Below are 18,346 nucleotides of genomic sequence, written 5' to 3'. Positions count from 1 at the left end.
AAAAAATTCATTGTATTGTTTACCTTTGAAGTAATCTACATTTTGTCTGCTATTGGCACATATAATTAGCAATTGTACATATTGTAGCTTTTATTTCACCTTTGTCCACTTTGCAGTTTATTTACGATCATCAGTGAAGGTTTCATCTACCAAACCTTTTTTGATAACTTTGACTACATCAACACGACTACAGTCCTTTTTCTGTAAAATACGTGTAGAATTTAAGCTGCTATTTTTTTTCAGATGTCTGTCATACTCTACTCCATGTTTATCTGTTTAAACAATCACCTCAGACCAATCACCTCAGCTTTTGTCTGACAGTTTCTGCGCCTACTCCAGATCGTCTTCATCACCCTCACCATCATCACTTACGTGCCTTATCATCATCATCATCATCATCATCATCATCATCATCATCATCATCATCATCGTCATTATCATCATCATCGTCATCGTCACTATTACAATGGATTTCAACAGCACTGAGTCCTGGCTTTTAATCAATACTTCATTTCCCATCATGCCTGTAATAGGCAGTCCAAGTAACAGAAGTGGGATTGAAGCATATCTTCAAAGACTGGCTCATTTAGACGAGGGGCTCTACAATGACTTTTACGGTCTTTGGATTGCACTAATGGTCATAAACTCTCTCATATTCTTGGTAGGTACTTTTTCAGAAGCCCTAATGGTATAAATTATTATTGTTATGGGACTTTTAAAACTCATATTCACATGTACTGGTCTGTAAAAACTGTCCAATTCTCCTCTCCTCTCCCACAGGTGGGCATGGTGCTCAACACAGTTGCACTTTATGTTTTCTGTTTCCGCACAAAGCAAAAGACCACCTCGGTGATTTACACAATAAACTTGGCGGTGACAGACCTCTTGGTGAATCTCTCTCTGCCGACTCGCATCTTGCTCTATTACAGTGGAGGAGCTTGTCTCACCTGCTCCTACCTTCACATCTTCAGCTACTTTGTCAACATGTACTGCAGCATCTTGTTTCTGACCTGCATATGTGTGGACCGATACCTCGCCATCGTGCAGGTAGGTCTAGCCTGTAATTTGGTAACAGAATTGGTCTCGACATGGCAAAACTTGACACATGCTCATCCTGACTTTAAAACCAGAAAAAGCTTAAATCTGCTAATTTTCTTTTTTCTTTGTAGGTTGAAGCTTCCCGTCGTTGGAGGAACTCCAATGTGGCCAAATGTGTGTGTGTCTCTGTCTGGCTGTGTGCCATCGTGGTCACGTACTCCTTCCTTTCTACTGCTTTCCAACACCCAGGCTGCTGCCTGTCAAAGCTCCTCTTTCTTACCATCACTGAGTTCTTTCTACCCCTCATCATCATCATGGTCTTCACTTTGCGGATTATGTGGGCACTCGCCGACCGCCGCCTGATGCAGCAGAGCAGGTTTAACCAATGTTATATTACCAAAATACATGGACACATGTAAGGAAGAATATTCGGACACTTCTGGTCTTTAACTTAAAAACACAGTGTTTTATGTGTCCAAGACCATACCATGGATATAAGAATGAAAGGGCCGAGATAAACTGACTCACTGCAGCATTGAAAGCACTGGAGGCTTAAAGATGATGGTTTAACCTGTATTTCTTCAGGGACAGGAGAAGGAGGGCTGTCCAGCTCCTGACCACAGTGCTGATCATTTTCACTGTCTGCTTCACACCCTTCCACATCAGACAGGTGAGTGAGAGACAGGTGTGGCACATTGTTTTAAAAATATCATCATTATGTTTTTTGTAGTCTTTAAACCGTCCAGCAGTCCCAAAGGATCACAAGAATAAGAACAGATAAACTTTTGTTACACATAATTATTATTTTTTTCTCTCCAAAACACCATTTCAAATTAACCAATCCAACCAATGGTTGAGCTCATATTATGCTTTTTGGCTTTTTCTCTATTCTTTATTGTGTTACATATCTTTTATGTGCATGCTAAATGTTTACAAAGTGAAAAAGCCCAAAGTTATAACGCTCGCCTAGCTGCTAGTGTGGGACACCCTCATACTCTGCTTCTTAATGGCTAGCAGAGCATACCTAGCTACTGCTAATGTGCGACTTGCAACAAAGATTGAACAGAAGTGAGATGCCTCACTCTGTAGCTAAAACAGAGAGCTAAACACACAGGGGGAAAAGAGGAGTTGCAGCAATGTGCAGTAAGACAAAAATAATTCTGTTTTTTGAAAATGAAACCATTTAAACCTATTCTGGTACAACCTCTAAATACAATTATGTACCTGGAAATGAGTGTGATATTAGCACTTTAAAGTTGGAACTACTGTGTTATCAAGATGAGTAAATGATGATGCAATATTGGTTTTATATGTTTTTGGTTAAATGTGACATGATTTTGAGTGATCTCATAGCTTTGTTGTGTTGCAGGTGGTGGTTTACTTCCACCCTGACATGCCTCATCATGTGATAGCATACCACTTGACTGTCACTCTCAGCAGTTTGAATAGCTGTATGGATCCTGTCGTCTACTGCTTTGTTACGAATAACTTCCAAGTAAGACTGGAGAATTTTCCTTCCCCACTTTTATTCATCCCATTCATCCCAACATTCCTTCTCTCTGCCACCTGTCCATCTATCCATCCATCCTTCCATTCCGCCATCCTTTGTTCATCCATCACTCATGCATTTGCTTTTTTACTTACTGATTCACTGAATAATTTCCTGACCTTTTTTCCCTCAGGCCACCATGAGAAACATGTTTCGCCGCGCAGAGCCCGAGCAGACAAGTGGCGACATCATCAGCATGCAGCACAGCTCCAAGGCCTCAGGGCGGACAGTGAACGCCATCACTGGTAATATGATTATGATGACCAAGATCCCCAATTCACTGCAAAGAGACATTCTGGGGAAGAACCACTCAACGTAGATCCCCATTTCCATGGGCTAAAGAGAAACTTTGAGTCACTCAGATGTTACATCGCCTGGGGAAAGGTGTCTGATATTTCTGGACTCTTTAACATGCTGATCACTGATAACAGCATCAGTGTATAATGGCCCTGCTCAGGATCAACAGCCAATACTGTTGTAAATAATAATAATAATAATAATAATAATAATAATAATAATAAGGACCAACCAATTTAGCTGATTTAGCAACCTAAAAACTTGTATTAACTACTTAACTTATTTCCAACATTGACAAGAGACAAATGTAGTCTGCAACTTAACATTATCATTGTGCAAAAAAACTTTACATAACTTTGGAATTTGAATCTGTGACTTTTCAACTCCTTCTCTGCTAGACCATGTTGCTGCCAAATTCAAACAACACAAGAGAACACAACGCTGACTCAACATGAATTATTACTTGCAACATACAACTGACAAAATACCAAGTCTTTTAAAAAAACAAACAAACATATTTGACGTAATCTACATTGTCCACATTTTAGTTGTATACAGGTTTTACCTTAAAAGCTACATTGCCCTAAGACTTTTTTTAAACTGAAAAAGTACCCATTTTTGGTAACACAAATGGTCTTAACTGTTGCTAAACAAAAGCTCAGGCTGAGAGGACTGCAAAAAGACATCTATCATAAAAAAAATCTTAGAACTGGACAGGATATAAGTGCTGGTACTACAAAAGAAGAAATTGCTGACCACCCTGATAAATCCCTGGGACCATTACACTCTTTTCTTTAAAGTGTCAAACATATGGACATACTGGATGGAAATTAACCAATTAGAACAAAATATAAAACAGGCCACATGTGTCTGATTACATGGAAGGATAGTGATATGTGTTTTGCTCATTACATGGCCATCACTTCAGAAGACCCACTGGAAGAAAATATTGAATGAGAACCACTTTTGTGCAGCAGAGGGCAACATAGCAATACTTTTCAAAGACCATTACACTAAAAGACCAAAGAAAATGTTATGGAAACTGCTTGGATGACTGAAAGCAGATACAATGTGAATGCTTGGGCTGCAGTCAAAATAATGTTTTTTTTTTAAAATATTGTTTGATATGATGTACTGTAAAGTAAACAATTTGTTCAACCCTCTATGAACCTCTCTACGCAGAAACAAATGAAATATTATGTAAATTGAATAACTTGTAGGGGAAATAAAGGTGTGTTCAAGTGAGTCAAATATTTGGCTTTGCCTTATATGTTGATCTGGTGCTTTGGAGATATTTCCTTGTCTCATGTTAATGGGATCAAGTTAGTACATGAGTCAAAAATGTAGGCTGCAGTTTATAACGGTTTAGTTAAGCCACCTTTGGCTGGTGCTACACAATGGACTGTCTGGTTATTCAAATGTAAAACTAGTCCCATAAATCTTAATTTTATATATGAAATACTGTAAGTAAACCCATTCCCGTTGGTATTGCTGCTCGATGGCGTCATTTGCGTCCGCTTAGACCACGCCTCGCTTTGTTACTGTGGAAACCGTGGAAACCAATGAGATTGATGAGTGTATTGAACCAGATGGGCACTCAGTTAGCCAGATTGCTAACCAAACCAAGAGTTTTCCTGTCACGTTATAGAAAATTGACATAACGTGAAACTGATTTTGACTTACCTTAGCGGAGGTAAATTTCAGGTATGTTACATCATTTGTCTTTAATATACCGTTAACGTTACCTGTTTTTCTCTGTCTTAAGTTACATTTCTGACGTTAGCTGCCTAACTAATTTATTAGCTAGCCAACCTAGCTCGCTAGTAACGTTAGCCACAACTAGTCAAATATCACTACTGATATTGACATATGCTGGTCGGACACATTTATGTTAACTTTACATTAAAGTCAACATTAGTTTGTCCAGTGTGATGTTTAAACATTATCTATCGTCATGTCCATTATTCTCACACGCTAAAAATTACTAAAATTGCCTCTTTATTAAAATAGATATAACGCTAGACTGAGCAGTTCGGTATAGCTCAGGTAACGTAGGTTAGTTAGTAGGTCAGTTACCGACCGTTAGCAGAGCTGTCCCCGTGCAAAGATAGACTAAAAGTGATTTATGAAAGACGAGAGTGACGTGGGGATCTATATCTCCTGAATCAAACCTACCTGTAACCAATTATGCAAAAGCTATGGTGTTGTTATACGTGTTTATTAGTGACTCTTATGTCTTTATAGCCTGCCAGTTTTGTGGTTTAAAGGTTATGGCTACACCTGATGCTTAACAGACTCGAGAAGTGACCTTACATGAATGAAAACCTCTATAGTAATCTCAGATAGTTAAGGTGTGGCAAAATTGCTTTATCCTTTGATCCTTTATTCTGTTATATTATGTCTATTCCATCCATAAACATATTACGTTGTATAACATATCACAGTTATATATTGAGTTTAAATGTATTGTCAGTGTACTTCTTTGGACCCAAACTGCACTGGAAAAGTTTTACACATGGGGGCCCTCTAGCACTTGTCCTTGACCAATGTGCTTTGTTAGTCTTATCTGTAGAGTATAAACATAAATAAAGATAGTAAGTTAAGGCAGGGAGTGATAACACCAAGGCAATGCTACCACTTGGATGCATTATATTTTATAGCTTTACTGATGTCTGTTTTTCTGCAGGTTGCTGTGTCACTCTGTCTGTGTTTGCCACGCTTCCACATGCTTTAAACTGCAACATGCCAAGAAGCACACACACACACACACACACACACACACACACACACACACACACACACACACACACACACACACACACACACACACACACACACACACACACACACACTTCTCTGCAGGGCCACACAAAAACACAATCCAAATGCTATATGCCCACAACCAACCAACACACACTGACCAGCCACAGGAAACACATTCACAGACCTACTCTAACCCTACTCAAACACAGCTACTGTAACCTCAACACACACATTGCCTCCCCCCTTTCCCACCTCTTTTGCTCTTCCCCTCTTCATACCTCTTGAGCTACACAGAATTTGTCTGCTTTTTTTAATTTTTAATCTGCAATCCACAGAGAGGAACACCATTGCTCTCCCATTGAGCTCATGAGCTGGTCAACTGGCAACTGGTCACATATCAGCATGATGGCAAGAGGATAAAATGCATGGAATATATTTTTACCACATCAATTTTTTGGACACATTGATGAAATAATGATGATTCCTTCCTCCTCCCCAATTATTTGCAATTATTTTGCTTTGAACCTGGAAGGTGCTGCAGCAGAGATGCTCTCTGATTAACTTTCTGCTTTTGGCTTCTTCTACAGAGTGAGTGATCATTATGAAAACCATGGACATTACATGTTCTGTTAGCATATAATAACACAGTACAGTGTTGCTTACATGTAGGAAATAGTGGCAATAAGTGTTATACATTGGTATACCAACCATTCAGAAAAAAACCTTTACCAGACTGAAATGGGAGGAGAGGCAGAGGAAAGAGAGGCATCTGGCCATTCCAAAAGGAGGAAACCCAAGGAAGAAGCAGAGGAGAGTGAGAAGGAGATGGAGGAAGAGGGCAGAAGTATGCAGGTCCCTATGCTTCGCTGGGTAATGCACGGGGCAGTAATGTTTGGACGTGAGTTCTGCTACGCAATGGAAACAGCCCTGGTTACGCCAGTCCTGCTGCAGATAGGTAAGGAGACACAATATGTTCACATAGAGATAGACACACTCTTGCTCTCTATTGCTTGAACACATGTTCTCATAATGTCACTATGTCATAGATACAGTAGTGGTCATAAGTTTATGAACCTATGCTAAAGTTGACTAAAAAGATAAATAAAAAAAAAATCATCTTTTGGTAATTGATCTTAATGCCTTAATTAAAACAATTAGGAAAAATCCATCCTTTAAGGACACCAATTCAATCGTGAATAAATAAATCTTCTTCCTTAAAACACAGGGGGTATACGCATACACACACCTATTTTAATTTCCCATAGAGGCACGCACATTTTTATTTTTAAAGGCTAGTTATTTTTATGGATCCAGGAAACTCTACATCCTGATAAAGTTTGGAATTAAAATAGCGCCACATCATCACATACCCTTCACCTTACCTAGAGATTGTTATAGTTTTATTTCAGTTAGCCTAACAGCTGGTTTGATTTTCAGTGAGAGATGATTTTATGGAAAGTACAGCATGCCGATCTCTAGGTATGGTGAAGAGTATGTGATGATGTGGCTGCACCACTGTGTCATGTAACCTGTTTGCCCAGCAGTAGTTAACTGGGGGCTATGCAGTTAGATGTCAGGTTTGCCATCATAGCACAAATGGGACAAAGGCATTTTTCCCTGGCTAGGAATGGCAAGAATGTCTAACACAGCGCATTTTATAGTCTCTCTGTTTTTCTCCCTTTTCACAATATTGCAAAAGATTGTTGAACATTTTTTAAGCTAAACATATTCAGGTTCTTGAAAGCATTTTTAAGGCATCCAGTTTAGCTTGGTTACTATACCATTAATCTCTGAAAAATGCTTAGTGAGTGAAATGTATTCAAATCTGAACAATCTCAAGTGTTACTGAGCTGTCAGCCACTGCAAACTACTGTAGCTTTAAGACATTGAACTCAAGCAGGATGTGTTCAGCTGTGCCTTCTTGCAACACAAACCTACATAATGAGTGTGTCATAGTGAAGTTTTTTTTTTTATTGGTGCCCTGTGGAGTTCTCCTTTACACAAATATAAGTTATGTTGACACAGTGTTACTCACCAAAGTGCATTGTGTCATCTTTATTTCTAAAAAACATATTGCAGGCATTTCCGTCCTCAATAAACATTTGCAGAGTGGATATTTTTATTTTTATTTATTGTATTTTTTTTTTTATAACTGCATTGTTAACATCAGTGTTCTTTACCATCCAGCAGTCTTCTTCCCTGCCTTTGCTGGAGCATTGCTGCCTGTATTGGCCTATTAGAGTCACCTGTTGATTACTAGAATGGATTGAAACCATTTTCCAGGAATGTGTATCACCCACCTGCACATGTGCTCTCCTGTGCATCCTCATCCGTGTGTATAAAACGGACCGAACTGAGAGCCACTCATTAAAAAAATTGCTTCATTGTGCCACTACAGGTCAAAAAAGTCACAGGGTATTGCTGTAGTCCCATTGACAACACTGCAATAAAGTCATCTGCTGTTTTGTTGACTTAAGGGAGAGGAAAGGCAGGAGCAGAGCAAGGCAGCGTGGGTAACATGTTGTTCCCATGAGAACCACTCAGTTCACCCAGCCAGCTGACTGAATTAGAGTGCATTAGGTTTGTACACTACTTTATAAGGGGTGGAAAATCAGGATATTGTTATCTAGCAGAGACAGTTTTGAAGCCTAGTTCTGTCTCATGACAACTGAAGGTTTTTCCCTACTTTCCTGGCTGGTTGGTGCATATTTCTGTCTGCATTATTGTTACAGGCCACCTCTGTTTCTGTCGCCCTAAAAGCCATTGGTAAAGGAAGCTGCTTAAGAGCGCTAGTGGTTTTTCAGCTATGCTTTTAAAAACAATGGTACGTGTGAATAGGTTGGCTTGTTGATGAGTTTTGTACCAAGATGGCAGGACAAAACAGGGCCCAGTAAATTAGTAATTCATTACAAAGAACTTTGAAGCTTGAGTCTTTCAGTCAGTAGTTGGTCAGAATTAATAAAGATTGTGGTTAATAATAAAAACACAAGTAAATCAAATCCAATCCAATGACAACATTCGGCTATCAGAGCCAGAATTATTAGCGCTTATGTAACCGTGTGGTCAGATTTAATAAGAAAGAGGCACATGTGAGGCACAGCATTATTTCATATCAAGTCTTTCCTAGAAATAGAATTTAAAAATCTGGTTTCACTTCGTCCAACAATAGTATACGTTGACTGGGTTCTTAGTCTTGAACCTACCATTTTGTTTGTGTGTGTTTTCTAGGTCTTCCTGAGCAATATTACAGTTTAACCTGGTTCCTCAGTCCCATCCTGGGTCTCCTCTTCACACCTGTGATTGGCTCAGCCAGTGACCGATGTACTCTGCGATGGGGCCGGAGAAGACCATTCATTCTGGCCCTTTGTGTAGGTGTGCTGCTGGGAGTAGCTCTGTTCTTAAATGGATCATTAATAGGTGAGTAGAAAGTTTCAAATGAGATCACCACATACAAATTATGATAATGTTTAACAACAGGAATAGTATAGGGAAATTAAGGTACCTGTTTTTTTTTTTAATTTAGTTTCTTTTCTATATACAAATTTGTGATTTTAATCTTACTTTCACTTTCCTACAAAAATTTGCCCTGATTTGACTATGTTACTGTCTGTACAATAATCTTTGGATTAATAAAAACATTCCGCAAAAAACAAAAAGCCTGAACCTGTTTACATTTTGTGGTATTCTGTTAGGCCTTTCTGTTGGTGATAGTCCTAGCAGCCAGCCAATTGGCATCGTCCTCACTGTAGTTGGTGTGGTTGTGCTGGATTTCTGTGCCGATGCCTCTGAGGGACCAATCAGAGCTTACCTTCTTGATGTTGCTGACACTGACGAGCAAGATATGGCCCTGAATATTCATGCTTTCTCGGCTGGTAAGACAACATGCATGTACGCACGCACACACGCTCAAACACACACTGTGCACATACACCTGTTTGAATATCAGCTATTTAATAACACACTTAAGTATCACATAAATACATTGTCACATATACGTTACGTTGTCATTCATATACAAATTATTTCTAACACTTTTCACAGAATGTGAGTTTTAAAAATGTTTCACACACAAGCTGCTTGTACTTTTCCTTGTTTCTTAGACAGTTATTGACTTGTTTCTGTGTATGTACCTGTCACTCCAGGGCTTGGCGGAGCAGTGGGCTACATGCTGAGTGGTCTAGACTGGACTGGCACAGCTCTGGGACGAGCATTTAAATCACAGGAACAGGTCCTCTTCATGTTTGCAGGCATCATCTTCATTATTTCTGTTACACTTCACATGCTCAGTATCCCTGAGCAACCTTTCGCTCCTTCCAATCAGCTTAAAATCACAGGAAATGGGGAGTCTACCAGCCAGTTGTCTTTTAGGGCCGTTGGCCACACTCCACCTCTACTTGATATGATTGCAGAGGAGGATGCTTCAGCGCGAGCTCCGTCCCAAGAGGGCAACAGATCAGATCCTGAGCAAGGAGAAATAGACTTCCTTGCTGTGGAGCGAGTGCGGAGTAAAAGCGATTCAGTCTTAGCCATGCCAGATGCCACTATTGAGTTGGATTCTGACCTCGATCCAGATGCACAATTTTTCCAGCCAGAGGTACACCGCTTTCTACCAGAGCGAGAAGATGTTTTTAAGTCACCAGACCCCAGTCTTGGGTCTTCGTCTACTGCCGGTGGACCACCTGCCCTTACTGATGGGATGGCGGTCTTAGAGCCTACAAATCCAGCTTGGCCTAAGCTTAGGTGTCCAACAAACGACCCTCCTCTCCTTCAGATAAGTTCTGGCTCAGAGGACTCACATCTGAAAACACAGGTGAAATCAGCTGCTACGGTGGCAGATATTTTTTGTCTTGGTTTACAATTACATTTGCGGAAAAGTGTTAATGTTACGGGTAACTTTTGATTAATAGAATGTGATTATTTTTCCCTTTTTTCAAAAGGCAATATATGGAACTTTTTAGAGACATTATAGTTTTGTACTGCATTTCTGATATGTTGTCCCATGTCTTCAGGTTCCCTTTCTGCCTTTTAATATAAACGTCTGTGCTTCTCTCCTGTACCAGCAGGTCAAGGCTGTCAATGGTGTCAATGCTGGCTTGTCAACTTCCGACCACTCCAATGACATGAAAGGCCATGCCTCCAGTAAGCTGCCCAGCCGGCCGTTCAATACCTTAGTTTCATCACGGCCACACCCCCACACCTTTTACAGACAGGTACCTTTGCATTTACCAGTTTTTGAATTACTGTCTGTAATAGTAATTTGCAAATGTGAAAAGCTGATGTTGGTCCTCTTCTCTTTAGCCTTCCTTCACTTTCTCATACTATGGACGAGTGGGATCACAACGCTATCGACTGCGAAGGCCAATTACCACCTCCCAAAGTTTGAATGACCTCAGTAAACTCCAGCACTGTGGGGACAGGCGGGAGTTTCAGCTTTCAGCTAGCAGTCTGTCATCTGAGGGCTCCGAGAGTGAGGGAGGACCAGACAAGGGTACAACTGTTCGACTGCTCTGGATGTCCATGTTGAAGGTGAAAGAAATTGCAAATGTCTTTCATATTTATGTATTTTTTTTAATATTTTACAATTGCACTGCAATGCATTTACTACAATTTAAGGTCTGCTGATGCATATTAACAAACCAAACTTTATTTTTTTGTGGAATTTCTTATTCCTTATTCATGTCAAGTATCAATTCCTTGTTTCATTTCTGTCTTCTGCAGATGCCGAGGCAGCTGTGGAGACTGTGTGTGTGTCACCTTCTCACGTGGTTCTCCATCATAGCTGAAGCTGTGTTTTACACCGATTTTATGGGACAAGTCATCTACCACGGAGACCCCACGGTACACACACACACACACACACACACACACACACACACACACACACACACACACACCCATGTGTGTCTTATTGTTTAAAGACAATTGTGCTAACTGACTGAATTTTTGCCCTGCTGTCATTTGTATTTAAGGCTTATTGTCAGCTGGCCGGGGACTACAGCTGGAAATTAGCCATAGAGGCTAAAGCTGCTCCTTTTACTGTATAGTTAACTAAGGGGGACTGTTCTTGACATTATACACTAAAAAACTAAACTACCATGGAGACCACACTAGACTAGAGGGACATAGTTGAATAAACTCAGCATGCTACAGAAAGTTTGGACACCACAGGTAAAAATGTGTATTAATTTTAATAAAAAAGCCAAGAAAAAATGGGAAAATCTCCAAAAGGCATCAAATGACAGATTAGACATTTGTATAATATGTCAAAAAAAGTTACATTTTATTTCCATTACTGACACTTTCAAAATAACAGAAAAAAAAAAAATGGTGTCTGCAAAGTTTTGGCATCCTGCAGAGTTTCTAGCATGCACCGCCCCCTTTGGAAAGCTGAGAGCTGACAGTGTCATGGATTGTTCTCAAAGCTCATCTGGAAAGACCAGGTGATGTCACTCTTAAGGTTTTAAATGCCCAGACTCATCTGACCTTGCCCCAACAATCAGCGCCATGGGTTCTTCTAAGCAGTTGTCTAGAAAACTGAAACTGAAAATAGTTGACGCTCACAAAGCAGGAGAAGGGTATAAGAAGACAGCAAAGCGTTTTCAGATGCCAATATCCTCTGTTCGGAATGTGATTAAGAAATGGCCGTCATCAGGTACAGATGTGCAAGATCTGGAAGACCAAGAAAAATATCAGACAGAACAGCTTGCAGGATTGTGAGAAAAGCAAGTCCAAACCCGCGTTTGATTGGACAATCCATCCAGAAAGACCTGGCAGAAACTGGAATTGTGGTACACCATTCTTCTATAAAGAGATACTTGTACAAATATGGTCTTCATGGAAGAGTCATCAGAAGAAAACCTCTTCTACGTCCTCACCACAAAAATCTGCGTTTGAAGTTTGCAAATTAACATATAGACAAGCCTGATGCATTGTGGAAACAAGTTCTGTGTGTTTTTAGACGGAATGAGCAAAGGTGCGTTTGGAGAAGAAAGGGCACAGAATTTAATGAAAATCATGCTTTGAGGTTGTATTTCAGCCAGCGGCACAGGGAACATTGTATGAGTAGAAGGAAAAATGGATTCAATAAAATTTCAGCAAACTGGGGTGCCCAAACTTTCGAGTCCCACTGTACACAAAGTCATGTATTCTAAATTTGTACATGTTTACAAGTCTATGATTACATTGCCAAAATGATTGTGCTTTTTTCAGGCACCAGCCAATTCCACAGAGCTACTAAACTATCACAGAGGAGTACAGATGGGCTGCTGGGGACTGGTGGTCTATGCTGCTACTGCTGCTGTCTGCTCTGGTAAAACACAAACACTGTTTCCATTTTAACAGCCGTGGCTGGAGGCACATATGTCTGTCTGTCCCGGTAACTTCACTGCAAAATCATAATGTTCTACAAAAACTCTTTTTTGGCACTTATTCAATGCCATAACTCAGGAACAGAAAGGGAGATTGTGACCATGTTCACATTTGGTAGATACTGCCCACCTTGAATCTGTGGGGATTGTATAGAGCTTCTGGTCTGCCTGGCTGAAGATGTGTGTCAAGCGTCCACATTTTGCCAAAAAATACACTTTCTACCTTTTTATTAATTTCCTTCTTTGTCTTCTCCCTGTCTTCACTACATGTATTATATTAGTCTGGATAGAAATAGATGTAAACTGCAACTTGACTGGTTGGCAGAAGCATACAACCGCAAGGCATTCATTCCAGTTAGATTTGAATTTAAATCTATGTAGATTCTGCTATATTTGCATACAAAAGAAGTGGTCAGTGTTACAATTAATTTTTTTCCACCATTTTCTAACCTGCTTCACTATGCTGTCTTCAATAATTGATATTTCTCTGCCTCCCTCTTTCCATCTCTCCACTCAGCAATCCTTCAAAAGTACCTGGATAATTTTGATCTGAGCATTAAGGTTGTCTACATTGTTGGAACTCTGGGATTCTCGATAGGTCAGTCGCTACCACAGAGTAAACCGCTGACAATAATAGAGTAAAGCACAGTGGATTTGGGAGCAGTTGCATATTGTCTTTTTTTTTTGTATTTAAACCTCTTTCATCTCTCTAACCTTAGGAACTGCTGTTATGGCAATCTTCCCTAATGTTTGTATCGCCATGGTGATGATCAGTAGCATGGGTATCATCTCCTTGAGTATCTCCTACTGTCCCTATGCATTACTCGGGCAGTACCATGAAATCAAAGAGGTATGTACACAAACAGACAATACAATTATCCATGCACACTGTCCCTACCTGGCGATACAAATACTGCATTAATGAGGACATCCTTGATGGGGATGTCCTCATTAAGGATGTCCTCATTTAGGATCCTAGTGGCCTGAAGATAGAAGCTCCTCCTCAGCCTTTCTGTGTATCTGACCTCAACAGGGAGAGCTGTTGCCTGGTTGATTTGGATCTTTATTGATTCTCCTAGCCTTTTTCTTGCAAAGACTGATGTAAATATCCTACAGGGTGGGGCCCGGCTAATGTGTGTTCAGCTAAAAGAACCACTTTTTACAGGGTGTCAAATGTGTTTAGCTCACTTGCTATAGACGCATGAGCACTTGACAAGGAACAAGGGGTGGGCTTGTAATCTGTCATAGTCTAAAGACCTTGCCACTCTTGGGGTTGCCCTCCTAGCATTGTAGTTCCACTTTCTTCCCGTAGACCCGTTTTAGTTGCCTTTACTGTTCTGTGCACATTGTAAGTTGATGCTTTATAATTCTCCATGTTTTCAAACTGTATTCCTAATTTGTAGGCGGCAATGGATGTGTTTTTGGCATCGTAGATGTTTTGGAAATTCATGGTTTCTGGTTGTGGAAGGATATCATTGTAGTTTTGGGTACAGTTGCTTCTGTTGTGTTATAAATTAAATCTACCACAGTTTCATTGAATCCATTGATGTAATCAGTGACATAATATGCTAAACACCCTCTCCTCAGTATATTCACCACAGTCCAGGAAACACTAGAAGAGGTTTTGGCATTGACTGCGCTATCTTATCATGCCAGGTGAGCATTGATACTTTTTTCTCCATTCAGCTCTAGACTTGTAAGATTTTGCTATTGACAAAGCAACACCCAAACAGATCACAGTGATTCTTGATCTTTTTTAAATTTTTTTAAACTGATCCAGACAGCATGGTTTAGGCTGTGAGCTAAATTAACTCATGTCTTTATTCCAAATTTGTTTCATTTTCAGTTGCCTTCTACTTCTAGTGGTATTGATACAAATCTATGGGAACTATATACTAAGAAATTACAGTGTAAACTATTGTGTTGAATTGTTCATTTTTTCATTTCCAGGTCTATATCAGCCAGATTCTGGTTGCATCGGCCCTCGGAGCTGTGGTGGACGCAGTTGGCAGTGTGCGTGTCATTCCTGCAGTGGCCTCTGGGGGCGCCTTCCTTGGCTTCCTTACTGCCTGTTTCCTCGTTATTTATCCTGAGATGGAGCCCACCAGCTTAGAAAAGGGCTTGGTGGGTTTACCTGGAGATTCAGACCCAAATGGAGGAAGGACCAGTGACCAGAGATTGGCTCTGCTGAGCCTCACGGATGGAGATAGTCTGAAGAGGACAGATAATGACTCTGTTTCCTTAGCATAATTGTTTAGGTTTCTTCTCACTAAGCACAGGTCACAGCATGCGAGGGTTAAACCAAATGTCTGTTTCTTTATGAAGAAGGAATTAGGAAAACTGAACATTAAGAACTGAGGAATTAAGAACACTGAGTTGACTCCCATCTACAGATATCTGGGTGGGTGGATTTAAATGGATAATATATTTTTGGAGTAGAAGACTGATAAGTAGAAACAATCTCAGGGGCTGCTATGTTCGTCTTATTACTACCTCAACCCTAAAAACCAATGGATGGCTAAATGGATGGAAGTAAGCCATTAAAACACAAAGAGACACTGTTGAAGCTAACTGTTGAAGCTCAGACTAAGGAAACAAATATAAGCCTTTATTGCAAAGACATAAATGGAAAGCACACAGAGCACTTTCTGTCTCACTCCTAGACAGTATTGTCACACTGATGCTACATAAGTGTGATATGTTAATTCACAGAAGCTGCTCCATATACTGCTTAATGAACAATCATAGTGCTGTAAAAGTATGTACCTCTGTATTAGTACAATGAATATGTTCATATTATTCTTAAATGGAATACCTTGATGTTATATTGTTATTTTATAAATGCCAGAACGTTTCCAAACTACAGGTAAAGCCTTATACGTTTGTAGCAGACATAACAATTCCTACACTTTTTTAGTCACATTGATGATTTTGGTTACATAGCAAGCTAGTGTGCTTTGATTTGATGACTATTGGCTGTACTGAAGATAACAGAAATTCTAAAAGAAAGAAACATTTTATCATAAAACCAGCATCTATGACAAATGTGATTTTGGCACTATGGTTAAGTTTGCGGATGCAAAGTGTTTCTCAGTGAAGGCAGATGTTGCATTGTAATTACTGTAGATATACAATGTAAATGGTAGTGTATTGTTTCTCAAGACCTCAAGTAGTGATTGGCTTCAGTGTGAATTATATTAGCAGATGGCATTTGTTTTGTTTTCTACAAATTCTTTTCTTCTTTTTTTAAAATATACATTCCAAATACAGGTGACATAGTTAGATAGAAATGCTCTTGACGTTAAAGGGGATTGCAGTTTTTGTTTGTACTTTGTATTAGAAGCAAAATTACACTATCCCACATTAGTTTAGTGTGCCACGTTCATCATTTGATAGCTGTGAAACTGTCCTAGTATGGACAAATAGGATAAATACCTCCCACACTGCCAGGCTTCAGTTTACATCAGAATGAGCAGGTAGCAGAGAGTATGTGGAAGAGTATTGGGAACTTAGAGCAGCATGCAAGACAAAGTTTAACATACTCCCTGAAACACTTTAACATATTGGCAGTTTCACAAACCAAACAACCAACAAAAAAATACAATGCATCCAATCCATGATGCAGAGGTCCAGGGCTCAAATCTGACCTGTGATGATTTCCTTCATGTCTTCCCCATTTCTCACCTTACTGTCCTGTCAAAAATTAAAGGTGGAAAAGCCTAAATCATCTTTAAAAAAAAAACTATACAAACCTGTGCTAGTCCTAATTTGACAGCCTAGTATGTCCTTTGTGAAGGCATATCTTCAGTAGAACTCCATCACTCAAGAATAGTAGACTTCAGCCTTAAGTTTAAGAAGTGGAAGTTTACATGTTCTGAAACCTGTAAACCTTTAATTCTGTTTACTGAATAGTAGAGAGGCCAACTTCTATGCAAGGCCAACAACTGATCTTTGCAAATTTGCAACCCCAAGTGAACCTTAAAGAGAAGAACGGGACCTTATCATTTCATTTTCCTCCTTAAAGGATTGTTCAAGTCAGAGGTAGCAATGTCACGAGGGAAAACTGCACAAGCATGAAAGGTGTCTATCGTTGCAACTTTGAGGCTTTACTTTGTTTATGAGCAATGTCAACACTATTTGTTTTGGACCTTGTATCCAGGCAGCTTTGCCATTGCTTTACCTGTCAGGTCAGAGAAGTGTCTTCTATTGTGGGATTGCTGTCACTGAGGACTTACACAGCCTGATTTACAAGCACTACAAAGGGAACAATCTGTGGATTTTTTCAGGAGATGTTGAAGGGAAAGAACTAATACAGAATGGTATAAATAACCACTAATATCCCTGTAAATGATGCAGAGATTCTGCTTTTGTGGGACATGGACTGTGTGCCGTTGTGTTCCTTTGGAATTGCACTGGGTCTGTTTTTTGAAAAGCACCTGTTTACAAGAGGTTATGGTACATAATGTTAGTTTTTTTAGGCATATATTTTGCTAGTATTATGTTTTTAAAGCAATATGAGGTACTTATTCTTTGTAAATCTAAATAAAACAGTCGTTATTTTTCACTTTTCCATCAGAGGACCAGTAAACAAGTAGGTTAACCAAATACTCTTGGTTTATATACAGCTTTGAATCCTTTTAAATTAACTTAGTTTTAGTTTAAAAAGTAAATTCGTTAAATTAGCTGGTCTAAATGTTTCAGAGATGTTTCCATCTTACAAAGAAGCTTTTCTTGGGGAATAACACCATTTCTAGTGCCACACTACTGTAGAAGATTAAGAGCTTCTTGGAACACGCCCCCTGCTTATTGAAATTTTTTGATTTTATACAAATGTTAAGAATTTAAAGAATATTTATTTTACGTTTTGGTTCGAAAGTCAATCACTGGCGTGGTTTTGGTTCTTTTTTTGCTACTGCTGGCAGACTTGTACAATGCAAACACTGTATTTGGACCAATTATTTGAAGAAAAAAAAAGATTGCGCCTTCACTTGTGTCTGTGTTTTTATGACAATTGCTCACACCTTCTATTTCAACATTTTTGATTTGTAAGTATCTAAATACTCACAATGGTGTCTCCTTAAGATGAAAACCAAATCAGATTATTAAGACTTAGTTTGGTTGTATCAGGTGACATCATTTTAAAGTGACTGTCAATTAGTAATTTACACATTGGCTCCAATGCTCTCAATGTGGGATTTTCGTCCAATACACAATTCACAATTGCACTGAAACTTGTTCTTGAAAAAATGCTAATAAACAGAGTTTTGAAAATGTTTAAGTAACAACCCATATCTTGGAGGCTATGCTGGGTCATTTATCTTTCTATAAATGA

At 39.4% G+C, this 18,346-nt stretch overlaps 2 protein-coding genes across 4 annotated transcripts; both read left to right on the top strand.

The window, feature by feature from the left end:
- The first annotated feature begins 352 nt into the window (after nt 1-352).
- gpr20 (G protein-coupled receptor 20) lies at nt 353-3,376 on the top strand. The gene is made up of 6 exons (XM_034874614.1): nt 353-661; nt 781-1,047; nt 1,170-1,414; nt 1,624-1,708; nt 2,408-2,533; nt 2,721-3,376. The coding sequence occupies exons 1-6, from the start codon at nt 467-469 to the stop codon at nt 2,904-2,906; spliced, it is 1,104 nt and encodes a 367-aa protein (XP_034730505.1). The 5' UTR covers nt 353-466; the 3' UTR covers nt 2,907-3,376.
- A 1,057-nt stretch (nt 3,377-4,433) lies between these two features.
- LOC117946446 (solute carrier family 45 member 4-like) lies at nt 4,434-16,484 on the top strand. Of its 3 annotated transcripts, XM_034874609.1 has the most exons (14): nt 4,438-4,588; nt 5,571-6,235; nt 6,380-6,602; nt 8,876-9,064; nt 9,340-9,519; nt 9,790-10,457; nt 10,708-10,857; nt 10,946-11,173; nt 11,366-11,485; nt 12,857-12,956; nt 13,532-13,612; nt 13,734-13,864; nt 14,602-14,670; nt 14,965-16,484. In XM_034874609.1, exons 3-14 carry the CDS (start codon nt 6,386-6,388, stop codon nt 15,262-15,264), a joined length of 2,433 nt encoding a protein of 810 aa, XP_034730500.1. In that variant the 5' UTR covers nt 4,438-4,588; nt 5,571-6,235; nt 6,380-6,385; the 3' UTR covers nt 15,265-16,484. The 3 variants fall into 3 exon arrangements, with proteins under 3 accessions (XP_034730499.1, XP_034730500.1, XP_034730501.1); XM_034874608.1 differs by having other exon boundaries at nt 4,434-4,588; nt 5,983-6,602; XM_034874610.1 differs by having other exon boundaries at nt 5,571-6,602; nt 10,711-10,857.
- The last annotated feature ends 1,862 nt before the right edge of the window (nt 16,485-18,346 follow it).

Source organism: Etheostoma cragini, chromosome 6 (genome assembly GCF_013103735.1).
Source record: "Etheostoma cragini isolate CJK2018 chromosome 6, CSU_Ecrag_1.0, whole genome shotgun sequence".
In the NCBI taxonomy this organism is placed as follows: domain Eukaryota; kingdom Metazoa; phylum Chordata; class Actinopteri; order Perciformes; family Percidae; genus Etheostoma; species Etheostoma cragini.
This window is presented reverse-complemented; position numbering and strand designations above follow the sequence as displayed.

Bases quoted from the DNA above. Each gene is read 5' to 3' on its own strand.
- gpr20 (XM_034874614.1), top strand. From the start codon at position 467: ATGGATTTCAACAGCACTGAGTCCTGGCTTTTAATCAATACTTCATTT. The intron at 662-780 runs GTAGGTACTTTT...CCTCTCCCACAG, and splicing joins TAAACTCTCTCATATTCTTG to GTGGGCATGGTGCTCAACAC. The intron at 2,534-2,720 runs GTAAGACTGGAG...TTTTTCCCTCAG, and splicing joins TTGTTACGAATAACTTCCAA to GCCACCATGAGAAACATGTT.
- LOC117946446 (XM_034874608.1), top strand. From the start codon at position 6,386: ATGGGAGGAGAGGCAGAGGAAAGAGAGGCATCTGGCCATTCCAAAAGG. The intron at 11,174-11,365 runs GTGAAAGAAATT...TGTCTTCTGCAG, and splicing joins TCTGGATGTCCATGTTGAAG to ATGCCGAGGCAGCTGTGGAG. The intron at 13,613-13,733 runs GTCAGTCGCTAC...CTCTAACCTTAG, and splicing joins AACTCTGGGATTCTCGATAG to GAACTGCTGTTATGGCAATC.